The 26,449-nt window shown below is 43.4% G+C and overlaps 1 protein-coding gene across 2 annotated transcripts; it reads right to left on the reverse strand.

The window, feature by feature from the left end:
• Positions 1 to 1,434: 1,434 nt before the first annotated feature.
• Positions 1,435 to 25,372, reverse strand: LOC109870126 (E3 ubiquitin-protein ligase BRE1B). 2 transcript variants are annotated; one of them, XM_020460485.2, is made up of 20 exons: positions 25,256 to 25,372; positions 24,449 to 24,617; positions 24,175 to 24,342; positions 22,360 to 22,573; positions 21,934 to 22,131; positions 21,651 to 21,772; positions 21,308 to 21,454; positions 20,911 to 20,985; positions 20,630 to 20,749; positions 20,121 to 20,300; positions 16,800 to 16,935; positions 16,344 to 16,465; positions 15,810 to 16,069; positions 15,544 to 15,661; positions 15,226 to 15,375; positions 4,755 to 4,967; positions 4,355 to 4,480; positions 3,956 to 4,096; positions 3,353 to 3,454; positions 1,435 to 3,195 (listed from the first exon to the last, which is right to left on the reverse strand). In XM_020460485.2, exons 2-20 carry the CDS (start codon positions 24,587 to 24,589, stop codon positions 3,019 to 3,021), a joined length of 2,910 nt encoding a protein of 969 aa, XP_020316074.1. In that variant the 5' UTR covers positions 24,590 to 24,617; positions 25,256 to 25,372; the 3' UTR covers positions 1,435 to 3,018. The 2 variants fall into 2 exon arrangements, with proteins under 2 accessions (XP_020316074.1, XP_020316075.1); XM_020460486.2 differs by having other exon boundaries at positions 24,449 to 24,604; positions 25,256 to 25,271.
• Positions 25,373 to 26,449: the final 1,077 nt, after the last annotated feature.

A 26,449-nucleotide genomic window follows, 5' to 3' on the forward strand; every position in this document is an offset into this window, starting at 1 on the left:
GCAAAGAGGCCTACAAACCTGACTCAGTTACACCAGCTCGGTCAGGAGGAATGGGCCAAAAATTTACCCAACTTATTGTGGGAAGCTTGTGGAAGGCTACCCGAAACGTTTGACCCAAGTTAAGCAATTTAAAGGCAATGCCACCAAATACTAATTGATTGTATGTAAAGGTCTGACCCACTGGAAATGTGCTGAAATAAATCTAAATTATTCTGACATTTCACATTCTTAAAGTGCTGCTCCTAACTGACCTAAAACAGGGAATTTTTACTAGATTTAATGTCAGGCATTGTGAAAAACTTAGTTTAGATGTATTTGGCTAAGGTGTATGTGAACTTCCGACTTCAACTGTAAATGTAACAGTTTGGTATATTTATGAAATGTGCAAAAAAAAAAAAAAGAATCCTGATTTTGCTTTGTCATTATGGGGTATTGTGTAGATTGATGAGGAAAATAAACAATTGAATCAATTTGAGGCTGTAACGTAACAAAACGTGTAAAAAGTCAAGGGGTCTGAATACTTTCCGAATGCACTGTATGTCAATTTACTATCCCCCATGGTAGAAACGTTGATCTATTCCATTGGTCAGCTTGTCCAAACAGACTCTTGGACAGTTGTGGGATGATAGATCCCAAATTCATACAACCAGTAGGCCTAAAAACATGAATCTGATGCAACAGATCAGAACATTTAGCTTAAAATGTCCTGAAACTATTATTTCTCAACATTATTAGCGCAGCAATGTGCACAAGGCAGTAGGCTAAGCGCAAAAGTGTGTTTGGCTACCAGACAATTGAAGAAAGTTCCAAACAAAAAAAAACATGAGAGAAATACTTATTTCAATGGCATACGGAATCTTTATAAAATAATTGCCTCCACGGATATGGTAAGATTTTGCCAAGGCTACTTTGAAGCTCAAGCCTGCCTTCCATTGCCAATGCATTTGAATGGCGAGTGGGAAGTGCGCTTCAATTACCAGTTCAGAAAAAAAACAAATTGGCTAATTTTAATCATGGCCACAACTATTAACACACAATTACATTTAGAATTGTTGCGCAATTATTGGGATTATAAAGCACAGACTGGCAGATTTTCCACCCAAAGGCCTTGTATCTGTATGCATGTTATAAATAAGATAGATTACCCTAAATTATGCAAATCAACCCATATACCGATAAGCATGACCAGTCGAATGTTTTTCCATCAGAGAATAGGCTAAAAAGCATTATTTTGCAATTGGATTTTATTCCCTTCTGGACAATTTGCCGGTGCAAATTTTATTTAAAATCGGCTTTACTGTTTATTTTTTATTACAAAAAGCCTGCTATTACCACTCACATCACTTTGTTTTAGCAAGATCAAATGTTTTCCCATTGTTCAACTCCCAGGTCAGAAAACCCCATAATGAGTAAATGTATTCAACAGTCAACAACATGATGCGCAAGTCTGTTTTTACTAGGAAAACTCACCAAATCTACACTCCGTGAAATACAAAATGATCACTATGTTCTGAATGAGAACTGCTTCTTTGTCTATGACATGTATGTTCATAACACAGAGCCCACACTATCCACTTATTAATACCAATCCAAATATCCCGAATCACAAAACTCAAACATTTCATCTAAACATTCTAGAAGTCTTATTTTGAACAGATGCATGATGTTTTTTTTGCCATTGACTTTAGATCACAAGAGTCTCACGGTGGTATTTTGAGGCCAGTTATGATTTTGGTTCGCACAGGTGCTAACGTCAAACACATCACCAAGCTCTCATTAAATGGCTAGCATCATCAGAACTGAGGAAAAGGGGGTTCAGAGATTCCATTAAGGCAGAATATGGTTGTAAGATATATGAGAGACTGTATATGTGACAATTCAACAACGGACCGTCTCTAGTTGTCAAATTGACTGGGGCCAGCAAATCTCATTGTCCAATTGACTGGAGCCAGCAAATCTCATTGTCCAATTGACTGGAGCTGAGTGATTTCTACATGTTTGACGCTTGCCCGGTCAAGAAGTCTGCACCATTAGAATGGAATTTTGTGTGGGGCCAAAAATGGTTTTGGTGAAAAAATATAGGTGAAACTATCATTCCACTATTACTGTAGATATATTAAGGACATTTTCTGAAATTACAATGCAAATTATTACATATAGCTCCTTTAATGTTCCAGTAATCTTTACGTTGTCTTGAAAGAGCTGGATGGGATGGCCCGGCCCACTTAATGACACTCGTGAGCTGACTCTTCCACTGAAATGTCATCAGTAACGAGGCACTAAAACCTGCAGATGTTGTGTGTGACTGAGGCGCTCGATCTGCTAGCCACAGGCAAAGTCAAACTAAACTGCCAACTAAGTTGAATGATTCCTAGGTATCGACAATAGTATTATCCGGTGAAATCTCTGCACAGGTGCATAACGTGATTGTTACGACAATGAAAGGAACTCATTTTCAACTGAATGGAGTCGTAATGTACACAACTCAACATAGCAACTGAACTAGATATGTGTCCAGTAATGGAATCTCAGTTCTGGAGAATGGTCGTCTTTTCTTTGAATATCCAAAACAAGCACATACAGGTATTCTAAAGGATGATTCTGGGTAAGTCTGTCTCCAAATCATACAGCACCACGACAACTTCCCAGTTCACTTTTACAAGGTGATTAACAGTTTAAAAATGGGCTCAGTTAAATGTTAAGAATTCCACATGGGCAAGATCTGACAGACTAAGATTGGCCAGAAAAACAGAAGTAGTAATACCTTTGTATGGGAGCATGAGCACATCTGTTCTTATTACCACCTACCGTACATCGCAATCACTGACAATGCTCTGTTTGGTCACTAGCACCAACCGGCAATGATGCAATTTAAGAAAGTCTTTCCAAAAGGAGCGATTAAAACTGAGAAAAAACAAAACTCTCCAGACACCTCTCCAACCACACCATTTTCCCCCCTTCCTCTCCTTTAGGCTCTGTTCACCGTTGTCTTCTTCTTCTCCTCTCCGTGTAACGGAGTTAGGTGATGTAGATGCGGTGGAAGTCGTTGGCCCCGAAGGCACAGTTACATTTGGGGCACTTCCTCTGTCGGGTGTCGTAGCGCGTCTTCAGACACTCGTAGCAGAACACGTGGAAGCACTTGGTGAGCACGGTCTCCTTGTCGCGGGTGTTGCAGCACGGACAACGCAGCTTCGCCTGAAAGGCGTGGATGAGAGAAAATACAGGGTCCATTTGGATAGAAAGTGTACCACAATAGACAATATGTGAACCTTCTCACATGTACCATCACATGCAATTGATAAAACAAAAGCAAGGCTAGTCCATCAAGATACGCTAAGTTTATTTTTTTCACCTTGTACTGGTTAATCTCCTCCTGCAGGATCTCATCAGCATCAGTGTACACCTCCACTTTCTTCTGCTTCTCCAGCTTTCGTCGTAGCCTGGACAGGTCCTCCTAGAAGTTAGACAGTCAAATCAAAATGTTATGACACATCCGCCAAATTGCTTACTACAAGCCCTTAACCAATAATGGAGTTGTAAGAAAAATAAGAGTTGAAAATATTTACTAAATAAACTAAAGGAAAAAAATTGAGTAACAATAAAATAACGAGGCTATATACAGGGAGTGCCAAGACAATGTGCGGGGGTACAGTCAAGGTAATTGAGGTAATATGTACATAGGAGTAGCAGCAGCGTAAAAAAAAACAGGGGGGGGGGGGGGTCAATGCAAATAGTCCAGGTAGCCATATTATTAGTTGTTCAGCAACCTTATGGCTTGGGGGTAGAAGCTGTTATGAAACCTTTTGGACCTAGACTTAGTGCCGCTAGTAGAGAAAACAGTCTGACAAATTAACATATCAGGGCTCCCTCGAAAAATATATGCTCATCTCAATGGGACTGGTTAAATAAAGGATAAATATCTAGAAAGGACAGACTTGACAGTAGTAGTGTGTACCTGTGCTCTTTTGAGGTTGCCCAACTCCCTCTCTCTGGCGGTGCGGTTCTCGGACACAGAAACCTGGATCTCTCTCAGCTTGGACTGGGTGTGTTCCAGCTGCACCTTCAGGTCTTCAGCCAGCTGGGCTGCCTCCACCGCCTGGGGACATGGCGGGGCAAGAAACACTCAGAGATACTCCCAACAGAACGTTACAAGAAGAGTGACCAGCAATACAATTGCTCGTATTGTCGTATTAGTAATTGCTCGTATTAGTAACCATGGTATTACAGCATAAATAGTAAAAGAAGTAGTATTGGTAAGGTAACTGTGGAATAAGGAGAGTTTAAAAGTATCTTAGTAGTAGTAGTAGTAGTAGTAGTAGTAGTAGTAGTAGTAGTAGAGGTATTGTTTTCCTACCTTCCTCTTGTTTAGTTCTAGTGCTTGTGTGCGGACTCCTAACTCTTTCTCCAGAGTGGCCAGTGAGCTCTGGAGGATGCCCTCCTTCTCCTCCAGCTTCTGTACAACCAATAGCTGAGCTTCCACCTGTGACAGACATCAAAGGGAACCAATCAGACCTCTTCCTCATTGGCTCAGAAACACAAGTATTATCCGGACTACATCAAATGTGTATTTTTATTTCATTTCATTTCAATAGCCAATATGGCCCGAGAAATTTTTTGGGCCCAGATTTTTGTAAAAAAAAAAAAAAAAAGGGTTCCCCTGCCAAATAAGTTGAGCACCTGTTATACAATCTGCTTTGCAAGTTGCCCTGGAAATAAACACACGAAGCGAGTCCATCCTCCACAGTCCCACTCACCTGGGTCTTGAAGGTTAGCACCTGGTCGGCCAGCTCCTCCTTCTCCTCCCTCAGCAGCTTGTAGATCTGGTTGGACTTGATGCGTTCCGACATCAGCTTGAAGTTGGCGTCATCCTTCTCCCTCAGCTGCTGCATCAGCCGGCTGTTCTGCTCCTGCATGTCCTCAAAGGCCTGGCCCGTCACGTCCATCTCACTCAGTAGGGCCTCCTCCTCCTGGACACAATGGAGAGGCACGGGGGGGTGGGAGGTTGGAATAGAGTTGGCATTTGTTTTTTAATTTAACTGTTAGATATGTAGTTTCATGTCATTGAGGTTAAATCTCCGTAGAGAGACAGACACCTGTTACCATATGCCAGACGAAAACACATTAGATCAGTGTTATTTACAGTGCATTCGGGAACGTATTCAGACCCCTTGTTCCACATTTTGTTACGTCACAGCCTTATTCTATAATGGAGTAAATAGTTTCTACCCTCAATCTACATACAATAACCCATAATGACAAAGCAAAAACTGTCTTTTAGAATTTGTTGCAAAGTCTCCTGTAACACTGTCTTGGTGTGTTTGGACCATGATAGTTTGTTGGTGGACACCAAGGAAATTGAAGCTATGAACCTGCTCCACTACAGCCCTGTCGATGAGAATGGGGGCATGCTCGGCCTTACTTCACGTTGAGGGAGCGGATCTGTCTCTGACCTCCTCCCTATAGGCTGTCTCATCGTTGTCGGTGATCAGGCCTACCACTGTTGTGTTGTCTGCAAACTTAATGGATGGTGTTACAGGAGGGGTGAGCACGCACCCCTGAGGGGCCCCCATGTTGAGGATCAACGTGGCAGATGTTTTGTTACCTACCCTTACCAGCTGGGGGTCGGCCCATCAGGAAGTCCAGGATCCAGTTGCAGAGGAAGGTGTTTAGTTCTAGGGTCCTTAACTTAGTGATGAGCTTTGAGGGCACTATAGTGTTGAACACGATTCTCACGATGTGTTGATTTTGTCAAGGTGGGAAAGGGCAGTGTGGGGTGCATAGCGATTGCGTCATCTGTGGATCTGTTGGGGCGTTATGCGAATTGGAGTGGGTCTAGGGTTTTCAGGATGATGGTGTTGATGTGAGCCATGACCAGCCATTCAAAGCACTTCATGGCTACTGACGTGAGTGCTACGGGGCAGTGGTCATTTAGGCAGGTTACCTTTGCTTTCTTGGGCACAGGGACTATGGTGGTCTGCTTGAAATATGTAGGTATTACAGACTCGGTCAGGGAGAGGTTGAAAATGTCAGTGAAGACACCTGCCAGTTGGTCAGCGCATGCTCTGAGTACACGTCCTGGTAATCCGTCTGGGCCTGCGACCTTGTGAATGTTGACCTGTTTAAAGGTCTTACTCACATCGGCTGCAGAGAGCGTGATCACACAGTAGTACGGAACAGCTGGTGCTCTCATGTATTCAGTGTTGCTTGCCTCGATGCGCGCATAGAGGTAAATGAGCTTGTCTGGTAGGCTAGTGCCACGTGGCTGTGCTTCCCTTTGTAATCCGTAATAGTTTGCAAGCCCTGCAACATCCGATGAGTTTCGTAGCCGGTGTAGTAGGATTCTATCTTAATCCTGTATTGACGCTTTGCCTGTTTGATCAAAGCGGGATTTCTTATAAGCGTCCGGGTTAGTCTCTTGCTCCTTGAAAGCGGCAGCCAAACCCTTTAGCTCAGTACGGATGAAGCCAGTGACTGATGTGGTGTACTCCTCAATGCCATTGGAAGAATCACAGAACATATTCCAGTTTGTGCTAGCAAAATGTCCTGTAGCTTCATCTGACCACTTCCCTATTGAGTGAGTCACTGGTACTTCCTGCTTTAGTTCTTGCTTGTAAGCAGGAATCAGGAGGATAGAGTTATGGTCAGATTTGCCAAATGGAGGGCGAGGGATAGCTTTGTACGCTTCTGTGTGTGGCGTAAAGCTGGTCTAGAGTTTTTTTTCCCCTCTAGTTGCACATATAACATGCTGGTAGAAATGAGGTGAAACAGATTTAAGTTTCCCTGAATTATTTTTATTTGATTTAACTAGGCAAATCAGTTAAGAACAAACGCTCTAACCACTAGGCTACCTGCCGCCCCATTAAAGTCCCCGGCCACTAGCAGCACCGCCTCTGGCTGACCATTTTCTTGTTTACTTATGGCCTTATACAGCTCGTTGAGTGCGGTCTTAGTTCCAACATTGGTTTGTGGTGGAAAATTGACAGCTACGAAAAATATAGATGAAGCCTATGTTGACAAATAGACACAGACAGCCACCCCTCGTCTTACCGGAGGCAGTTGTTCTATCTTGCCGATGCACGGAAAATCACAGCCAGCTGTATGTTACCCATGTTCAGCCACGACTCGGTAAAACACAAGATAGAGTTAACGTCCCGTTGCTAGGAGAGTCTTCATCGTAGCTCATAGAGTTTATCATCCAATGATTGCACGTTGGCTAATAGTACTGAAGGTGGAGGCGGGTTACCCACTCGCCATCGGATTCTTACAAGGCACACCGACCCACGTCCCCTATATCTCTGTCTCTTATTCATATGAATGCCAGGGATTTGGTCCTTGTCAGGTGTCTGAAGAAAATCCTTTGCGTCCGACTCGTTAAAGAGGCGAGTGATTGCTGTTCTGATATTCAGAAGCTCTTTTTTGGTCATAAGAAATGGTGGTAGAAACATTATGTACATAAGTTACAAATAACGCAAACACACAATCGGTTAGGAGCCCGTAAAACGGCTGCCATCTCCTCTGGCACCATTAGTCTTACTAATATCACAATTACATATTTGTTCAGACCCTTTAAATCAGTACTTTATTGAAGCACCTTTAGCAGAGATTAGAGCCTCAAGTGTTCTTGGATATGACCCTACAAGCTTGGCACACCTGTATTTGGGGAGTTTCTCCCATTCTTCTCTGCAGATCCTCTCAAGCTCTGTCAGGTTGGATGGGGAGAGTCCGCTGCACAGATATTTTCAAGTCTCTCCAGAGATGTTCGATCGGGTTCAAATCCAGGCTCTGGCTGGACCACTCGAGGACATTGAGATTTGTCCCGAAGCCACTGCGGCATTGTCTTGGCCGTTTGCTTTAGGGTCGTTGTCTTTTTGGAAGGTGAACTGGTGGAGTGCTGCAGAGATGGTTGGAAGAACCTTTCAGAAGTACATCTCCACAGAGGAACTCTGGAGCTCTGTCAGATTGACCATCGGGTTCTTAGGTCACCTCCCTGACCAAGGCCCTTCTCCCCGGATTGCTCAGTTTGGCCGGGCGGCCAAAGAGTCTTGGTGGTTCCAAACTTCTTCCAATTAAGAATGATGGAAACCACTGTGTTCTTGGGGACCTTCAATGCTGCAGAATTGTTTTGGTACCCTTTCCCAGATCTGTGCCTCGACATAATCCTGTCTCGGAGCTCTATGGAAAATTCCTTCGACCTCGTAGCTTGGTTTTTGCTCCGACATGCACTGTCAACTGTTGGCCGTTATATAGACAGGTGTGCGTCTTTACAAATCATGTCCAATCAATTGAATTTACCACTGGTGGACTCCAATAAAGTTGTAGAAACATCAAGGATGATCAATGGAAACAGGATGCACCGGAGCTCAATTTCGAGTCTCATAGCAAAGGGTCTGAATATTTATGTAAATATGGTATTTTTTAAAACTTTTAATACATTTGCAAACATTTCTAAAAACCTGTTTTTGCTTTGTCATTATGGGGTATTGTGTGTAGATTGATGAAAATAAATTACATTTTATTACAATTTTAGAATAAGGTTGTAAAATGTAGCAAAATTTGGAAAAAGTCAAGGGGCCTGAATACTTTCCGAATGCACTGTACCTGAACGTATCTCACAGTCATTTTGCACTGTACCTGAACGTATCTCACAGTCATTTTAACACTGAACCAAAATATAAAAATGCAACCATTTCAAATATTTTACTGAGTTAAAGTTCATATAAGGAAATCAGTCAATTGAAATACATTCATTATGCCCTCATCTATGGATTTCACATGACTGGGAATACAGATATGTATCTGTAGGTCACAGATGCCTTAAAAAAGGTAGGGGCGTGGATCAGAAAACCAGTCAGTATCTGGTGTGACCACCATTCGCCTCATGCAGCGCAACACATGTCCTTCGCATATAGTTGATCAGGCTATTGATTGTGGCCTGTGGAACGTTGTGCGAAGTTGCTGAACATTGGCGGGAACTGGAACACGCTGTCGTACACGTCAATCCAGAGCAACCCAAACATGCTCAATGGGTGAGATGTCTGGTGAGTATGCAGGCCATGGAAGAGATGTGACATTTTCAGGTTCCAGGAATTGTGTACGACTCCTTGCAACATGGAGCCATGCATTATCGTGCCGAAACCTGAAGTGATGGCGGCAGATCACTCACATGACAATGGGCCTCAGGATCTTGCTTATTCAAATTGCCATAGATAAAATGCAATTGTGTTCATTGTCTGTAGCTTATGCCCGCCCATATAATAACCCCACTGCCACCATGGGGCACTCAACACAACATTGACATCAGAAAACCACTCGCCCTCACATCTGCCCGGTGAAATCCGTGAAGAGCACACTTCTCCAGCGTGCCAGTGGCCATCGAAGGTGAGCATTTGCCCACTGAAGTCGGTTATGTCTCTGAACTGCAGTCAGCTCAAAACCCTGGACCAGGACCTCCACATCCGGCTTCCTCACCTGCGGGATCGTCTGAGACCAGCCACCCGGACAGCTGATGAATCTGTGGGTTTGCACAACCGAAGAATTTCTACACAAATTTGCGCAGAAATTCATCAGTTGTGCAAACCCACAGATTCGAATGAAGATTGTGGAGAAAGGGGAAATCAAGATTTTAAAACAATGAGCCAGACAACTAATTGTTAGCTGCAAAAGGCCCATGATCATCCGACATTGGAGAGGGGGACAAAACATGTTAGGCCCTGTGACATTTTGCGCTGCTTTGGTGCTATCCGCTCTTTCTACAATCTATGTTGTTCTCTTGCATTATGTTAATAGTCTAACTAGCATATGTATTAAGGTATGTCGTCCGACAAAGCCACAGATTTATCAGCTGTCCGGGTAGCTGGTCTCAGACGATCCCGCAGGTGAAGAAGCTGGATGTGGAGGTCCTGGGCTGGTGTGGTTACACATGGTCTGCAGTTGTGAGGACGGTTGGACGTAATGCCAAATTCTCGTAAAACAACGTTGGAGCTGGCTTATGTTAGAGAAATTAACATTCAATTCTCTGGCAACTGCTCTGGTAGACATTCCTGTAGTCAGCATGCCAATTGCATGCTCCCTCAAAACTTGAGACATCTGCGGCATTGTGTTGTGACCAAACTGCACATTTTAGAGTGGCCTTTTCTTGTCTACCAGCACAAGGTGCAACTATGTAATGATCATGCTGTTTAATCAGCTTCTATATTTCACACACCTGTCAGGTGGACGGATTATCTTGGCAAAGGAGACATGCTCACTAAGCTTTTTGTGTGTATGGAAAACTTCTAGCATCTTTTATTTCAGCTCATGGAACCAACACTTTACATGTTGAGTTTATATTTTTGTTCAGTGTAATATGTATCAACGGACTTCATCTGAATAGCATTGCGTTGCGATATAGGGTAGGGCAATTTTACGATTGTATTGTCTATTGACATTGTTTGACAGCCATCGTCGATGGTGATGACATTGTGATGTCACAAACGATGGTTTAGTATATTTGAATTTAACTGCACCTCCGGAGTCTGGCAGGACACAACAGTGAGTGAGCACACAGCAAGGCGACATGCCAAATGGCCTATTCCCCATTTGTCATAGCTTAATACATATATGGTAGTTAGACTATTAACATAATGCAAGAGAACAACGTAGAAAGAGCAGATGGCACCAAAGCAACACAAAATGTCACAGAGCCCTAACATGTTTTGTCCCCCTCTCCAATGTCGGATGATCACGGGCATTTTGCAGCTAACAATTCGTTGTCTGGCTCAATGTTTTAAAATCTTGATTTCCCCTTTCTCCACAATCCTCATTCGATTTGAATGTGCCTTGTCCTAGACATAACCTACTCTTATGATCAACCATCGAATTAACCCAGTGGCCTAACAGAGTTCCATCTCAGAAAGTTGTTTGCGATTAGCCTCAATAAAAACAGTATAGTAATAATGAGAACAATAGCAAGATAGGTTTCTGCGTTACTTGACCAAAGTGTAGGCAAAATAAAATTGTGCTGTTGGAAAATCCCCCCTTGCAAACCAAACAGACAATAATATAGGCCTACACCATAGGCTACTGTCCATAAAAGTTGCACTAAACATTACTTTCACAAGTTAAACTAATATTGTCAAAGTGTTTATTAATGTCATTGAATTGCTCAACAGGCAATTGGGCATAAGATCCCACAGCAGCACATTCAATAAGCTGGAACGAAAAATAAATGAATGATGATTCTGTGTTTTCAATAACTTAAAAATTGTGCATTTAAATAAAAACGAACAATCAGATAAAAATACTATTTAGCCTATAACATTCTTTATAACACTTAAATGAACATTGGCTTAGGCTAAAAATCGAACTGTATATCGAACTGTACAAATCCCAAATATACAGTGCCTTCAAAGTATCCACATTGTTGTTACAGCCTGAATTTAAAATGAATTTCTCATACCCATCTACACAGAAAACAGTGAAAACATGTTTGAAGAAACGTTTGCAAATGTATTAAATTAAATACAGAAATCTCATTTACATACAGTGGGGCAAAAAACTATTTAGTCAGCCACCAATTGTGGCAATTTTTTTTCTCATTTTGTCTGTCATAGTTGAAGTGTACCTATGATAAATTACAGGCCTCATCTTTTTAAGTGGGAGAACTTGCACAATTGGTGGCTGACTAAATACTTTTTTCCCCCACTGTATCTACACCGCTCTGCTATGACACTCCAAATTGAGCTCAGATGCATCCAATTTCCTTTGATCATCCTAGAAACATCACTACAACTTGATTGGAGTCCACCTGTGGCCAATTCAATTGTTTGGACATTATTTAGAAAGACACACACCTGTCTATAGAAGGTCCCACAGTTGACAGTGCATGTCAGAGCAGAAACTCTATCATGAAGTCAAAGGAACAGTCTGTAGATCTCAGAGAGAGAATTGTGATAAGGCATATCTGGAAAAGCGTATAAAAACTATTTCTAGTCTTGAAAGTTTCCAAGAGCACAGTGGTCTCCAGCAATGGGAAATTACAAAAAAAAATATGGAACTACCCAGACTCTGCCTAGAGCTGACCTACCGACCAAACTGAGCAAGGTGGACCTTGGTCAGGGAGGTGACCAAGAAACCAATGAAGCCTCTTGGCTGAGATCGGAGAACCTACTAGAAGGACAACAGTCTCTAAGGCACTTCACCAATCTGGGCTTTATGGGAGAGTGGCGATATGGAAGCCACTCCTGAGAAAAACTCCTGGAGTTTGCAGAAAGGCATGTGAAATACAGAAATACTTATGATCTCAGTGGTCTGATGAGACAAATGTAACTATCTGCCCTGAACACAAAGCACTATCTCTGGAGAAAACCAGGCACTGCTCATCACACATCCCTACCATGAAGCATGGTGGTGGCAGCAGGGACTGCTATGAGGATGCTCTTCAGCAGCAGGGACTGGTAAGGGAACCATGACTGGAGCAAAATACAGGCAAATCCTTGATGAGAACCTACTTCAGAGTGCAAATGACCTAAATGTTTCTGGCAAGGAACACCGGCATGTAAACCTTTTCTGCCCCAGAGTATAGAACTCAGCAGAATGATGGACTTGCAGAACATTCTGTCAGCATTTACAAGTGACTTTGGTCAGGTCTGCTGGCTCACCTTTATCATTCGGCCTAAAACTGAAGAACTGACAAAAAGGAGAAGATGTGCTTTTCTTTCCCACCAAATCAGCCATAACTTTTTACTGATTCAGCTTAAGGCAGGCTATACTATAGTGAAATGTCACTTCCTTTTTTTTTTTACAATCTGAAACTGTCAAATGTGCTTACCTACATGATCAACAAGCCTACAATTGAAATGGCTATAATATATATATATATTTAAAGATATGCTAATCCCACTGGGCACATGTCAGTTCAACGTCTAGTTTTGATTTACATTTAACGGAGTTGTCAATTAACATTAAAACAAAAATCACAATTTGATTTAGGTTCAAAGTTGACTTTTTGTAAACCAAATCAGTTTTCCATGTTGATTCAACGACATTGCATAGGTTTTTGGGGTTGAAATTGTGAAAACTACATTGATTCAACCAGTTTTTACCCAGTGGGATATACACTGAGTCTACAAAACATTAAGAACATCTGCTCTTTCCATGCAGACTGACCAGGTGGTGAAAGCTATGATCCATTATTGATGTCACTTGCTAAATCCACTTCAAATCAGTGTAGATGAAGGGGAGGAGACAGGTTAAAGGATTTTTAAGCCTTGAGACATGGGTTGTGTCTGTGCCATTCAGAGGGTGAATGGGCAAGACAAAAGATTTATGTGCCTTTGAACGGGGTATGGTAGGTGCCAGGCGCACCGGTTTGTGTGAAGAACTTGCAACACTGCTGTATTTTTCACACTCAACAATTTTCCATGTGTAACAAGAATGATCCAAAACCCAAATGACATCGACACAACAGTGGGAAGCATTGGAGTCAACATGGGCCAGCATCCCTGTGGAACGCTTTTGAGTCCATACCCTGACGATTTGAGACTGTTCTGAGGGCAAAAAGGGGTGCAACTGAATATTAGGAATGTATTCTTAAATGTTTGGTATACTCACTAACTGATGAGTATATAAACACAGCAAAAAAAGAAACATCCCTTTTTCAGGGCCCTGTCTTTCAAAGATTATTTGGATTTTTTACGAATTCCTTCACAGATTTTCATTGTAAATGGTTTCCCATGCTTGTTCAATGATCATGCCCCTGTGGAACGGTCGTTAAGACACTAACAGCTTACATATGGTGGTCAATAAAGGTCACAGTTATGAAAACGTAGGACACTAAAGAGGCCTTTCTACTGACTCTGAAAAACACCAAAAGAAAGATGCTCAGGGTCCCTGCTCATCTGCGTGAACGTGCCTTAGGCATGCTTCAAGGAGGCATGAGGACTGCAGATGAGGCCAGTGCAATAAATTGCAATGTCTGTACTGTGAGACGCCCAAGAAAGCGCTACAGGGAGACAGGAAGGACAGCTGATTGTCTTCGCAGTGGCAGACCATGTGCAACAACACCTGCACAAGATCAGTACATCTGAACATCACACCTGCGGGACAGGTACTGGATGGCGGCAACAACTGCCCGAGTTACACCAGGAACGCACAATCCCTCCATCAGCGCTGAGAGAGGCTGGACTGAGGGCTTGTAGGCCTGTTGTAAGGCAGGTCCTCACCAGCAACAACGTTGCCCATGGGCACAAACCCACCGTCACTGGACCAGACAAGACTGTCAAAGTGCTCTTTACTGACGAGTTACGGTTTAGTCTCACCAGGGGTGATGGTCGGATTCGCGTTTATCGTCGAAGGAATGAGCGTTACACCGAGGCCTGTAATCTGGAGCGGGATCGATTTGGAGGTGGAGGGTCTGTCAAGATCTGGGGCGACATCTGACTGAGCTCGTTGTCTTTGCAGGCAATCTCAACGCTGTGCGTTACAGGGAAGACATCCTCCTCCCTCATGTGGTACCCTTCCTGCAGGCTCATCCTGACATGACCATCCAGCATGACAATGCCACCAGCCATACTGCTCGTTCTGTGTGTGATTTCCTCCAAGACAGGAATGTCAGTGTTCTGCCATGGCCAGTGAAGAGCCCGGATCTCAATCCCATTGAGCAGGTCTGGGACCTGTTGCATCGGAGGGTGAAGGCTAGGGTCATTCCCCCCAGAAATGTCCAGGAACTTGCAGGTGCCTTGGTGGGGTAACATCTCACAGCAAGAACTGGCAAATCTGATGCAGTCCATGAGGAGGAGCACTGCAGTACTTAATGCAGCTGGTGGCCACACCAGATATTGACTTATTTTTTGATTTTGACCCCCCCCTTTGTTCAGGGACACATTATTCAATTTCTGTTAGTCACATGTCTGTGGAACTTGTTCAGTTTATGTCTCAGTTGTTGAATCATGTTATGTTCATACAAATATTTACACATGTTAAGTTTGCTGTAAATAAATGCAGTTTACAGTGAGAGGACTTTTTTGTTTGCTGAGTTTATTTGTTTTATAACTTTTTACCCATTTTTCATGATATCCAAATTGGTAGTTACAGTCTTGTCCCATCGCCGCAACTCTCGTACAGACTCAGAGGAGAAGGTCGAGAGCACAACCCCGCCAAGCACACTGCTTGCATAACCCTACCCTACTGATAGAGCATATTCAGCACCTCTGCAAAAGATTTGAATGTGTAGTGGAAATACAGTACCTGTTTGGTGGCCGTGAGCTTCTTCTGTAGGTGATCGATCGTCTCCTCTGCCACGCGTATCTTCCTGAGAGCGTCCTCATCAGCCAGCTTCTTGCTCTCCTTCCTCTCCCTCTCCTCCAGCTCTCGAACCCGCACCCGCAACTCATCCACCTGGGACAGAGCGTGGATTTAGGTATAACACACGGACTGAGACACTACTTCAGCTTGTAGTGGGGGGGAAGATTCAGATAACACTAACCATCTCATGAATTGACTTTCAATGATAACCTACAGTTCAGGTTGGAATTTGAAGAAGTCAAAGAGCATAGTTGGACAAACCTCGGCTTTAGACTTGCGCTCTGCTGCCATAAGCTGCACTTTGTCTCGCTGCTCTTTGGGAGCTGATTTATACATGTCCAAAAGTAGCTTCATCTCCTTCTGAGACTCCTGGGCTTTCCTGAGGGGAAAGAAGAATGAACCGTAGAAGGGTCAGCACTACCTAACTCCAGAATATGACAATGAGTTAAGTCCTCTACTATATGACAGTACCCTTAATTCTATATAAAATACAAGTTGTGTGTTCTGTGACCAAAAACTAAACATACTTAAGTTCAGCCCTCAGCATCTTCAGTGTGTCAGAATCTTTTCTCTTCAACTCTTCGCTGCGCTGTCGCTCCCTTTCTCGCTCCCTCTCTCGCTCCCTCTCGGCCTCCCTCTCCCTCTCCCGGGACCGCTGTCTCTCCAGCTCCCTCCTCCTCTCCTCCTCCTCTTCTTGGTCTTCATCCTCTTCTTTCTTCACCTCCAGGCTGTCGCTCACCGGCTCCTCCAACGACAGAAGCCCAGTGTCACCACTCTGGCACCGCAACTGACAAAGGGACAGGAAATGCTTTTGGGACATCGATCGCATTTATCACATTGTCGTACCAAATATCATGATTCAAGTGTCATGTTTATCCTGAATCTCAAGTTTTGTTGAACCATGACCTAACCACCTCACCAGGGCAAACTCCAGGCTGTAGTTAACCTATAATAAGGGTCCAGAGTTTGACCCGGTCAGGTCCTATGGCTCTATCTATGAACTACGCATATTGATGAAATATTCTTAGAGAGCAGAAGAAAGTGCAGGATCAGTTGCCTACCTTATTAATCTCCATCTGTGTTTCCCGGAGCTTCCGCTTGTAACGCTGCACGTCACCTTTCAGCTGGTGGTTGTGGTTCTGGAGGCTGCTGATGAGGTGGCGCATCTCTCTGTTGATTGGGCCTGAGGGAAAGATCAAAAGGGACAGAGGTGTCGATAAGATAATGACCATGGGTTTTCAGTCAGCGCCGTCGCAGTATTTTGTCCAACTATTGTCTGGTGCCGTAAACTTGTGAGCAATATGGATAGGATACATTCCTCCCAAACACACAGTCAACATCCTTGGTTACAGAAAATGATTAAATAAACAAGACATGCATATATTACTAAAGTACATAAGATCACTGAAAATAGTTCATTCAAACATCTCACAGAAAAACATTGGTTTTTTATGAGAAACCTTCAGTGATAGAAACAAGCCTAGGGAGTGGGAGGTGTTGTGGACATGAGACGTTACCTGCTTGCTCGTTGGCCGCCAGGTTCTGCTCAAACTCGATACGCAGCATTTCATACTCCTTGCGCACCTGCGCCAGCGTGTCTTCCAGCTGGATGACCTCAGTGCGGAGCTTCTTCTGTAGTGACAGCTCGTCACTCTGAAAAGATGACGAACACCACCAACTTTGGTTGACGGCTGTCGAACAGCGACATCACACCAAACTCTGACATCATGACTACTAGTGTTGGCCATGTTTTTATAATTTGTGATGTAATCCACTTTCACGGTTGCCACGGCATTACCTTTCCAACCACATATATTCCTTTTTGTATTCATGATATACGTGCCAGACCTGGGTTCAAGTAGTATTAGTTCTCTATCAAATACTTTAGATGTGCCAGGCAAGCTCAATCAAGCACAATGTAACCAATGGAATAGTCCCAAAAGGTCAAAACCCATCCATCTGGTACCCCAGACAGGCACAATCAAGCACAATGTAACCAATGGAATAGTCCCAAAAGGTCAAAACCCATCCATCTGGTATCCCAGACAGGCACAATCAAGCACAATGTAACCAATGGAATAGTCCCAAAAGGTCAAAACCCATCCATCTGGTATCCCAGACAGGCACAATCAAGCACAATGTAACCAATGGAATAGTCCCAAAAGGTCCAAACCCATCCATCTGGTACCCCAGACAGGCACAATCAAGCACAATGTAACCAATGGAATAGTCCCAAAAGGTCAAAACCCATCCATCTGGTACCCCAGACAGGCACAATCAAGCACAATGTAACCAATGGAATAGTCCCAAAAGGTCAAAACCCATCCATCTGGTACCCCAGACAGGCACAATCAAGCACAATGTAACCAATGGAATAGTCCCAAAAGGTCAAAACCCATCCATCTGGTACCCCAGACAGGCACAATCAAGCACAATGTAACCAATGGAATAGTCCCAAAAGGTCCAAACCCATCCATCTGGCATCCCAGACAGGCACAATCAAGCACAATGTAACCAATGGAATAGTCCCAAAAGGTCAAAACCCATCCATCTGGTATCCCAGACAGGCACAATCAAGCACAATGTAACCAATGGAATAGTCCCAAAAGGTCAAAACCCATCCATCTGGTATCCCAGACAGGCACAATCAAGCACAATGTAACCAATGGAATAGTCCCAAAAGGTCAAAACCCATCCATCTGGTATCCCAGACAGGCACAATCAAGCACAATGTAACCAATGGAATAGTCCCAAAAGGTCAAAACCCATCCATCTGGTATCCCAGACAGGCACAATCAAGCACAATGTAACCAATGGAATAGTCCCAAAAGGTCAAAACCCATCCATCTGGTACCCCAGACAGGCACAATCAAGCACAATGTAACCAATGGAATAGTCCCAAAAGGTCAAAACCCATCCATCTGGTACCCCAGACAGGCACAATCAAGCACAATGTAACCAATGGAATAGTCCCAAAAGGTCCAAACCCATCCATCTGGTACCCCAGACAGGCACAATCAAGCACAATGTAACCAATGGAATAGTCCCAAAAGGTCCAAACCCATCCATCTGGTATCCCAGACAGGCACAATCAAGCACAATGTAACCAATGGAATAGTCCCAAAAGGTCAAAACCCATCCATCTGGTATCCCAGACAGGCACAATCAAGCACAATGTAACCAATGGAATAGTCCCAAAAGGTCAAAACCCATCCATCTGGTACCCCAGACAGGCACAATCAAGCACAATGTAACCAATGGAATAGTCCCAAAAGGTCAAAACCCATCCATCTGGTACCCCAGACAGGCACAATCAAGCACAATGTAACCAATGGAATAGTCCCAAAAGGTCAAAACCCATCCATCTGGTACCCCAGACAGGCACAATCAAGCACAATGTAACCAATGGAATAGTCCCAAAAGGTCAAAACCCATCCATCTGGTACCCCAGACAGGCACAATCAAGCACAATGTAACCAATGGAATAGTCCCAAAAGGTCCAAACCCATCCATCTGGTATCCCAGACAGGCACAATCAAGCACAATGTAACCAATGGAATAGTCCCAAAAGGTCCAAACCCATCCATCTGGTATCCCAGACAGGCACAATCAAGCACAATGTAACCAATGGAATAGTCCCAAAAGGTCAAAACCCATCCATCTGGTATCCCAGACAGGCACAATCAAGCACAATGTAACCAATGGAATAGTCCCAAAAGGTCAAAACCCATCCATCTGGTACCCCAGACAGGCACAATCAAGCACAATGTAACCAATGGAATAGTCCCAAAAGGTCCAAACCCATCCATCTGGTACCCCAGACAGGCACAATCAAGCACAATGTAACCAATGGAATAGTCCCAAAAGGTCAAAACCCATCCATCTGGTACCCCAGACAGGCTCAATCAAGCACAATGTAACCAATGGAATAGTCCCAAAAGGTCCAAACCCATCCATCTGGTACCCCAGACAGGCACAATCAAGCACAATGTAACCAATGGAATAGTCCCAAAAGGTCAAAACCCATCCATCTGGTATCCCAGACAGGCTCAATCAAGCACAATGTAACCAATGGAATAGTCCCAAAAGGTCAAAACCCATCCATCTGGTACCCCAGACAGGCACAATCAAGCACAATGTAACCAATGGAATAGTCCCAAAAGGTCAAAACCCATCCATCTGGTACCCCAGACAGGCACAATCAAGCACAATGTAACCAATGGAATAGTCCCAAAAGGTCAAAACCCATCCATCTGGTACCCCAGACAGGCACAATCAAGCACAATGTAACCAATGGAATAGTCCCAAAAGGTCAAAACCCATCCATCTGGTATCCCAGACAGGCTCAATCAAGCACAATGTAACCAATGGAATAGTCCCAAAAGGTCCAAACCCATCCATCTGGTATCCCAGACAGGCACAATCAAGCACAATGTAACCAATGGAATAGTCCCAAAAGGTCAAAACCCATCCATCTGGTACCCCAGACAGGCACAATCAAGCACAATGTAACCAATGGAATAGTCCCAAAAGGTCAAAACCCATCCATCTGGTATCCCAGACAGGCACAATCAAGCACAATGTAACCAATGGAATAGTCCCAAAAGGTCAAAACCCATCCATCTGGTACCCCAGACAGGCACAATCAAGCACATATATAAAGAAACAGGTCTGATATGCTGAAATGTTGATTTTAAATCAGTGGCTCCCTCCTACACTTAAGTCATTTGTCAGTTTATCTTATCCAAAGCGACAACCAGTGCATTGAACTAAGGGAGGTACAACCAAGTTCACCATGACTGCAAGTAAAACCTATCTGCTAAATTAGTGCTTCTGACCTCCATATGCTCTATCTGTCTGAGGTGGGCGTTCTTGGCGGTGAGGAGCAGGGCCCGGGCCTCGTCCAGCTGGGTCTTCACCCCGAGAGACTCGTTGTAGAGTAGTGAGAACTGGGACTGCAGGCACTTGTAGTCCGCGGTCTCCTTCACCACATCCTCTGGAATATTTTTCAGGTCCAACTGAAAAGGAGTTAAGTGAGTGAGTTACCCCCCTCATACGCTGTAAGATGCCTTGGGACCCGCTGAAAAACTATATAAATGCAATCAATTTGGGATAGAGCAAACAGAAAAGTAAATGCATTTAATGATATTACATGCAGAGTATAGATTCAATGATCATAATGACAAAGACAAGTTATTGTGTTTATACATTCTACAATTATTGTCTTCCTTGACTTGACACCTGACTCATCAAGACTGTCTAAATAGTGAGCATATCCTTTGTTAAGCAGACAGAGTATTGCGGTGAGTTTAGTCTTGTATTCCCTCAGAGGAGACGACTTCTGTACCTTGAGCTTCTCACTCTCCCTCACAGCCTCTTGGAGCTCCTGCTGTAGTTTCTCCAGTTCCGCCATGCGGTTGTTGGCCAGCTCCTGGTTTTGCTCCAACTCTGCATTCAGGCTCTCAAACTAACAGACATAATAATGACAGTATGAAGTTAAATTATTATCACTTTTGGCACCAATTCAACTCCATATGACTGGGTTGGAATACAACAATGTATCAAAACAAGACTGAAGGGAAGCTCAAGAACATGGCTGGACAAAAAAAGTGACAAGTCTGCACTCACCTTCTGTATATTGAGAGTGATCTGGCCTCCGGGTAGCCCCCCTGAGCTGCCAGTGGTGTAGTAGCCCGAGTTCAACTGGACAGAATAATCATAAGAGGTGTTTAGCGAACTTGGCCCATACATTAGTTCAGACACTAACCTAGAAATATTACAATAGTAATATTAAATGTGGTTACAGTCTTCATTTAGACTATACAATATCAAAACATGATTTTACCCATGTGCATACAGCAGGACATAGATAAACACACACAGCTGCGATTCAATGGCTGGCATGCTCTGATGCCTTATCGCTGGCCATAGATGCATAATGGAGAGTGCCATCAGCAATGATGAGATCCAGGACTATACACACACAAAGTATACACACCCACCCACGTACACAAATTAAACAAACCTGCTCAAGTGCTTCAGCTAGATGCTTGTTGAGCTTCTGTTCCCTTTTACGGAGCTTCTCGATGTCCCACTGCAGATCCTCCACAGCAGTCTCCATCTCAGACACCTTGGTCTCCGAGCTCGTCACCTTATCCACAAGCTCATTGTACTGAACAAGAGAAGCACAGATGAGAGAACATTTGATTAAGAAATTGACTGGATGAATTTACACAATCGCCATTTATTACCACCGATGAGAAATGGCACACATTCAATTTGAGGATACAAAAGCGTGAGAGGACACACCATGGAGATGTGGGCATTCCCAATCCACCCACACTACATTATAGGGTGAGGCAAAGTACCTCCATAGACATCTTGTGGTGTCTGCCCTGCAGGGAGGAAGCCAGGTCTTGGAGTCTGCTATTCTCCTCCAGCAGAGTGCGATTCAGACGGAGCAGCTCTTCCTGGCCGTCGTCCTCACACACTGACAAAGACAACACAGTTACTAGGGTTACTCAACTGTAAATGTCACAGTAGGGAAATCCTCAACATGTTTATGCCACATTTAGAACCCAAATGCTTCTACAACAAAAAAAGTGAGAAAAAAAATAGTCCCTAGTCATGAGTGTGAGTCTGAATAGTTACCTGCGGACTGGATCTGGGTGCATAGGCCGTCGATGCGGCTGTGCAACCTGTCGAAGACGCAGACCATGCAAGCAGCAGCCTCTTTGCTAAACTGCATCCTGTCCTGCAGCTGCAGGCTGAGCTCCTCCTCACTGCTGTTGTCCAGAATGGAGAGGAAGGCCTTGGCACTCTCACTGAGGGAAGTAGTGGGTGGAGGTGCTACAGATCATGGTGATAAGTAAAAATGGACAGGAGGACTTAGGATGTGGTTGAAAATATAAATGTGGCATAAATGCTAGAAAGGTGTACTGCTTCGTTACGTTTCCATACCTCACATCAGTTATTACAGGTGGCAAAGCAATGGACTTGGAGGTATCATTACTGCAGATCAGAGCTAGATATGCAAAGAGAAAGGTTGAGCGAGCGAGAGAGCAGGGATCATCTTACCTGTTGTCGAGTCCTGCTGTGGTTCAGGAGCTTTCTCCATAACATCAGGTGGGGGAGGCTGTGTCTCCTCGTGTTCTGTTGCTGGAGGAGGGGGTGGTGGAATCATCATACCATCCTCTTCTATTGGGGTAGGGGCAGAGACCGGCATAGCAGGCGGTGCTGGGACCACCGTGGGGTCAATGCGGAGGCGCAGGACGTGAACATTTTCTTCCAACTGGAAGTCAAAGAAAGGGTAATTCAGTATGGGTGGGGGTTACATTTTAGGTTAAGCATACAGTACAAGTCAAAAGTTTGGACACACCTACTCATTCAAGGGATTTTAAATGTATTTTTTTAATAATAGTGAAGACATCAAAACTGAAGTAACACACATGGAATCACGTAGCAACCAAAAAAAGTGTTAAACAAATCAAAATATATTTTTGATTCTTCAAAGTAGCCACCCTTTGCCTTGATGACAGCTTTGCACACTCTTGGCATTTGTCAACCAGCTTCATGAGTTAGTCACCTGGAATACATTTCAACTAACAGGTGTGCCTTGTTAAAAGTACATTTGTGGAATTTCCTTCCTTCTTAATGTGTTTGAGCCAATCAGTTGTGTTGTGACAAGGTAGGGATGGTATACAGAAGACAGCCCTACTTGGTAAAATACCAAGTCCATATATTATGGCAAGAACAGCTCAAATAAGCAAAGAGAAATGACAGTCCATCATTACTTTAAGACATGGTCAGTCAATCCAGAAGATTTCAAGAACTGAATGTTTCTTCAAATGCCATCACAAAAACCATCAAGCGCTAGGAAAGGAAGACCCAGAATTACTTCTACTGCAAAGGATAAGTTCATTAGAGTTGGCCTCAGAAATTGCAGCCAAAATAAATGTTTCAGAGTTCAAGTAACAGACATCTCAACATCAACTGTTCAGAGGAGACTGCATGAATCAGGCCTCCATGGTCGAATTGCTGCAAAGAAACCACTTCTAAAGTTCACCAATAATAAAAAGAGACTTGCTTGGGCCAAGAAACACGAGCAATGGACATTAGACCAGTGGAAATCTGTCCTTTGGTCTGATGAGTCCAAATTTGAGATTTTTGGTCCCAACCGCCGTGTCTTTGTGAGACGCAGAGTATGTGAATGGATGATCTCTGTATGATGTGGTTCCCACTGTGAAGCATGGAGGAGGTGGTGTGATGGTGCTTTGCCGGTTACACTGTTGCCGATTTATTTTGAATTCAAGGCACACAAACCAGCATGGCTACCACAGCATTCTGCAGCGATACACCATCCCATCTGGTTTGGGCTTAGTGGGCCTATCATTTGTTTTTCAACAGGACAATGAGTCAATACATCTCCAGGCTTCTCCAGGCTGTGTAAAGGGATATTTGACCAAGAAGGAGAGTGATGAAAAGCTGCATCAGATAACATGGCCTCCAATCACTTGACCTAAACCCAATTGAGATGTTTTGGGATGAGTTGGACCGCAGAGTGAAGGAAAAGCAGCCAACAACTGCTCAGCATATGCGGGAACTCCATCAAAACGGTTGGAAAAGCATTCCAGGTGAATCTGGTTGAGAGACTGCCAAGAGTGTGCAAAGATGTCAAGGCAAAGGGTTGTTACTTTGAAGAATTTGTTTTAACAGTTTTTTTGGTTACTACACTGTGTTATTTCATAGTTTGATGTCTTCACTATTATTATACAATGTAGAAAATAGTAAAATCAAGAAAAACCCTTGAATGAGTAGTTGTGTCCAAACTTTTGACTGGTACTGTATGTCTATGATCCTTCAAGGCAGCAAACGATTGTGGAATGTACGTACCTGGGACCAGTAACGATTCACAATGAGCAGTGTGGTATCATCAGTGGCTTGTCGCTTTTCCAGCTTCTCGATCTTCTCTCGCAACTCGTCCTCCATGGTCTGCCTCTGCTCCAGACGCTCACTCAGCTTCTTATTCTTAAACTGGATCACTTTCATGTCCATTTCCTCCTGCAGATGTGAAATACATGATAATGAAGATGATAACCCTGTAGGAGGGATAATATACTTCATTATAGACAAGACCAAGATGTGGAGGCCAAAAATAGTGACTAACCGTAGAGGACACTCCCCCAATGCGTATTGGCTCAATGAGAGTGGTGGTGGTCTTCTCCTCTTTTTTACTCTTTTTCTCAGGTGGACCAGGGGGGCTGTCCCCACCTGAGGCTCGCTTCCCTCCCCCGGTGCCAGACATCATTGCTGCTTATGCAACCTAAGTGTGACAGCTGTTTCAGGACACAAAAATTATAAATTGTACATTCGTTAACATAATTCATCAGCTGACGATGTACTCTGTGATGAAAAGAGACATTTAGCAATATAGACATTTAGCGTTGATGACAAGACTGATTATCTCCCCTTGTCAACAACACTAGGGTTTTTTCATTGTGTCACCAACTCGAGGTTAAATTTAGCCAATGTTACTGAAACTAACGACTATCTGGTATCTAACTACAAATAATTTGTGTTGATTTCTTACAATTGTTGGCGAATAAATGTAGATTTGTAAATGTCAATTCAATTAAGGCCAGAATGTCCCGCTAGCTAACTTGCAAGCTATCCAGTTTCCGATGTGAGAATTGTGCACCTAAACTTGCAAAGTGGCCATCAAAAACTTGGCATATATACGTTAGCTACCTAAATAGCGGTAGTTGCGTCTTAGCTATATTTTACTACCTAGTGTAGCTTTTGCAAGAATCTATCTAGCTAACAGGCTAATGCTGCTGTAAAGAATGCTAGCAGATTAGCAACTGTGAGTACAATACGGCGTATTTCCTCGAATCAGTTTTAAAAGTAATCATGTATAGGGTAGTATGAATTAATTCACGTTTTTCTTTCCCGATCACTAAGAAATATGACAAACCTTTCAGAAAGAGACCTCGTACAACATTGCAACTAAACGGAGATGACGACAGTAGCTATTTCCTGTATAGCACGGTGAGTGTACTTCTTCTTCTTCTTCTTCATCTTTTTCTTCTTTGAGGTTTAACGGCAGTTGGCATCCAATTTATTGCATTACCGCCACCTACTAGACTGGAGTACAACTCCCTCACACTTTGCTTGCTAGATAAAATGTCATAAATACCCTACCATCTAACACTACACTCACTCTGTCTGTATGCTACGTCTTGCTTGTCCTATGTTGCTCTGTCTGTATGCTATGTCTTGCTTGTTCTATGTTGCTATTGTCTATATTGTAATTGTTTTTAATAACCTGCCCAGGGACTGCGGTTGAAAATTAGCCGGTTGGCTAAAACCGGCACTTTTACTGAAATGTTGATTAATGTGCACTGTCCCTGTAAAAATAAAAAATAAACTCAAACTCAAACTAATTTCGAAATTATATAAAATAAAATGAACACCACTCTACTCCACTAATTAAATGCATTTATTCCTACCTCATGTCATCATCCTGAAAGGATGAGACATCACCACTTAACACATCCTGTAACTCTTCTGATGTCTAGTCTCGCACACCCAAATACCTCCCTGCAGCTACCACCACAATCTCAATTTTCTGCGACTTCCATTCCATTCCTGCCGTACAGTTGATAACCACTGCTATAAAGGCTAAACGTCCAGTCTTACTGAACTTTATATATCATTTTTTGGGCTTATCCCACTGTACTGGTATATCTCTACTACCCTCACTACTCATGCCCTTCTGCACACTTCTCACACCTTGGACCCTCCCTCCTACACACTGCTGCCACATGCCCATAAGCTTGACATCTGTAATATGGTAATGTATTTGGCACATACGCTCGTACAGGATTACATACAGTTGAAGTCAGGAAGTTTACATACACTTAGGTTGGAGTCATTAAAACTCGTTTTTCAACCACTCCACACATTTCTTGTTAACAAACTATAGTTAGTGGCAAGTCGGTTAGGACGTCTACTTTGTGCATGACACAAGTAATTTTTCCAACAATTGTTTACAGACAGATTATTTCACTTATAATTCACTGTATCACAATTCCAGTGGGTCAGAAGTTTACATACACTAAGTTGACTGTGCCTTTAAACAGTTGGAAAATTCCAGAAAATGATGTCA

Source organism: Oncorhynchus kisutch, linkage group LG25 (assembly GCF_002021735.2).
Source record: "Oncorhynchus kisutch isolate 150728-3 linkage group LG25, Okis_V2, whole genome shotgun sequence".
Taxonomy (NCBI): domain Eukaryota; kingdom Metazoa; phylum Chordata; class Actinopteri; order Salmoniformes; family Salmonidae; genus Oncorhynchus; species Oncorhynchus kisutch.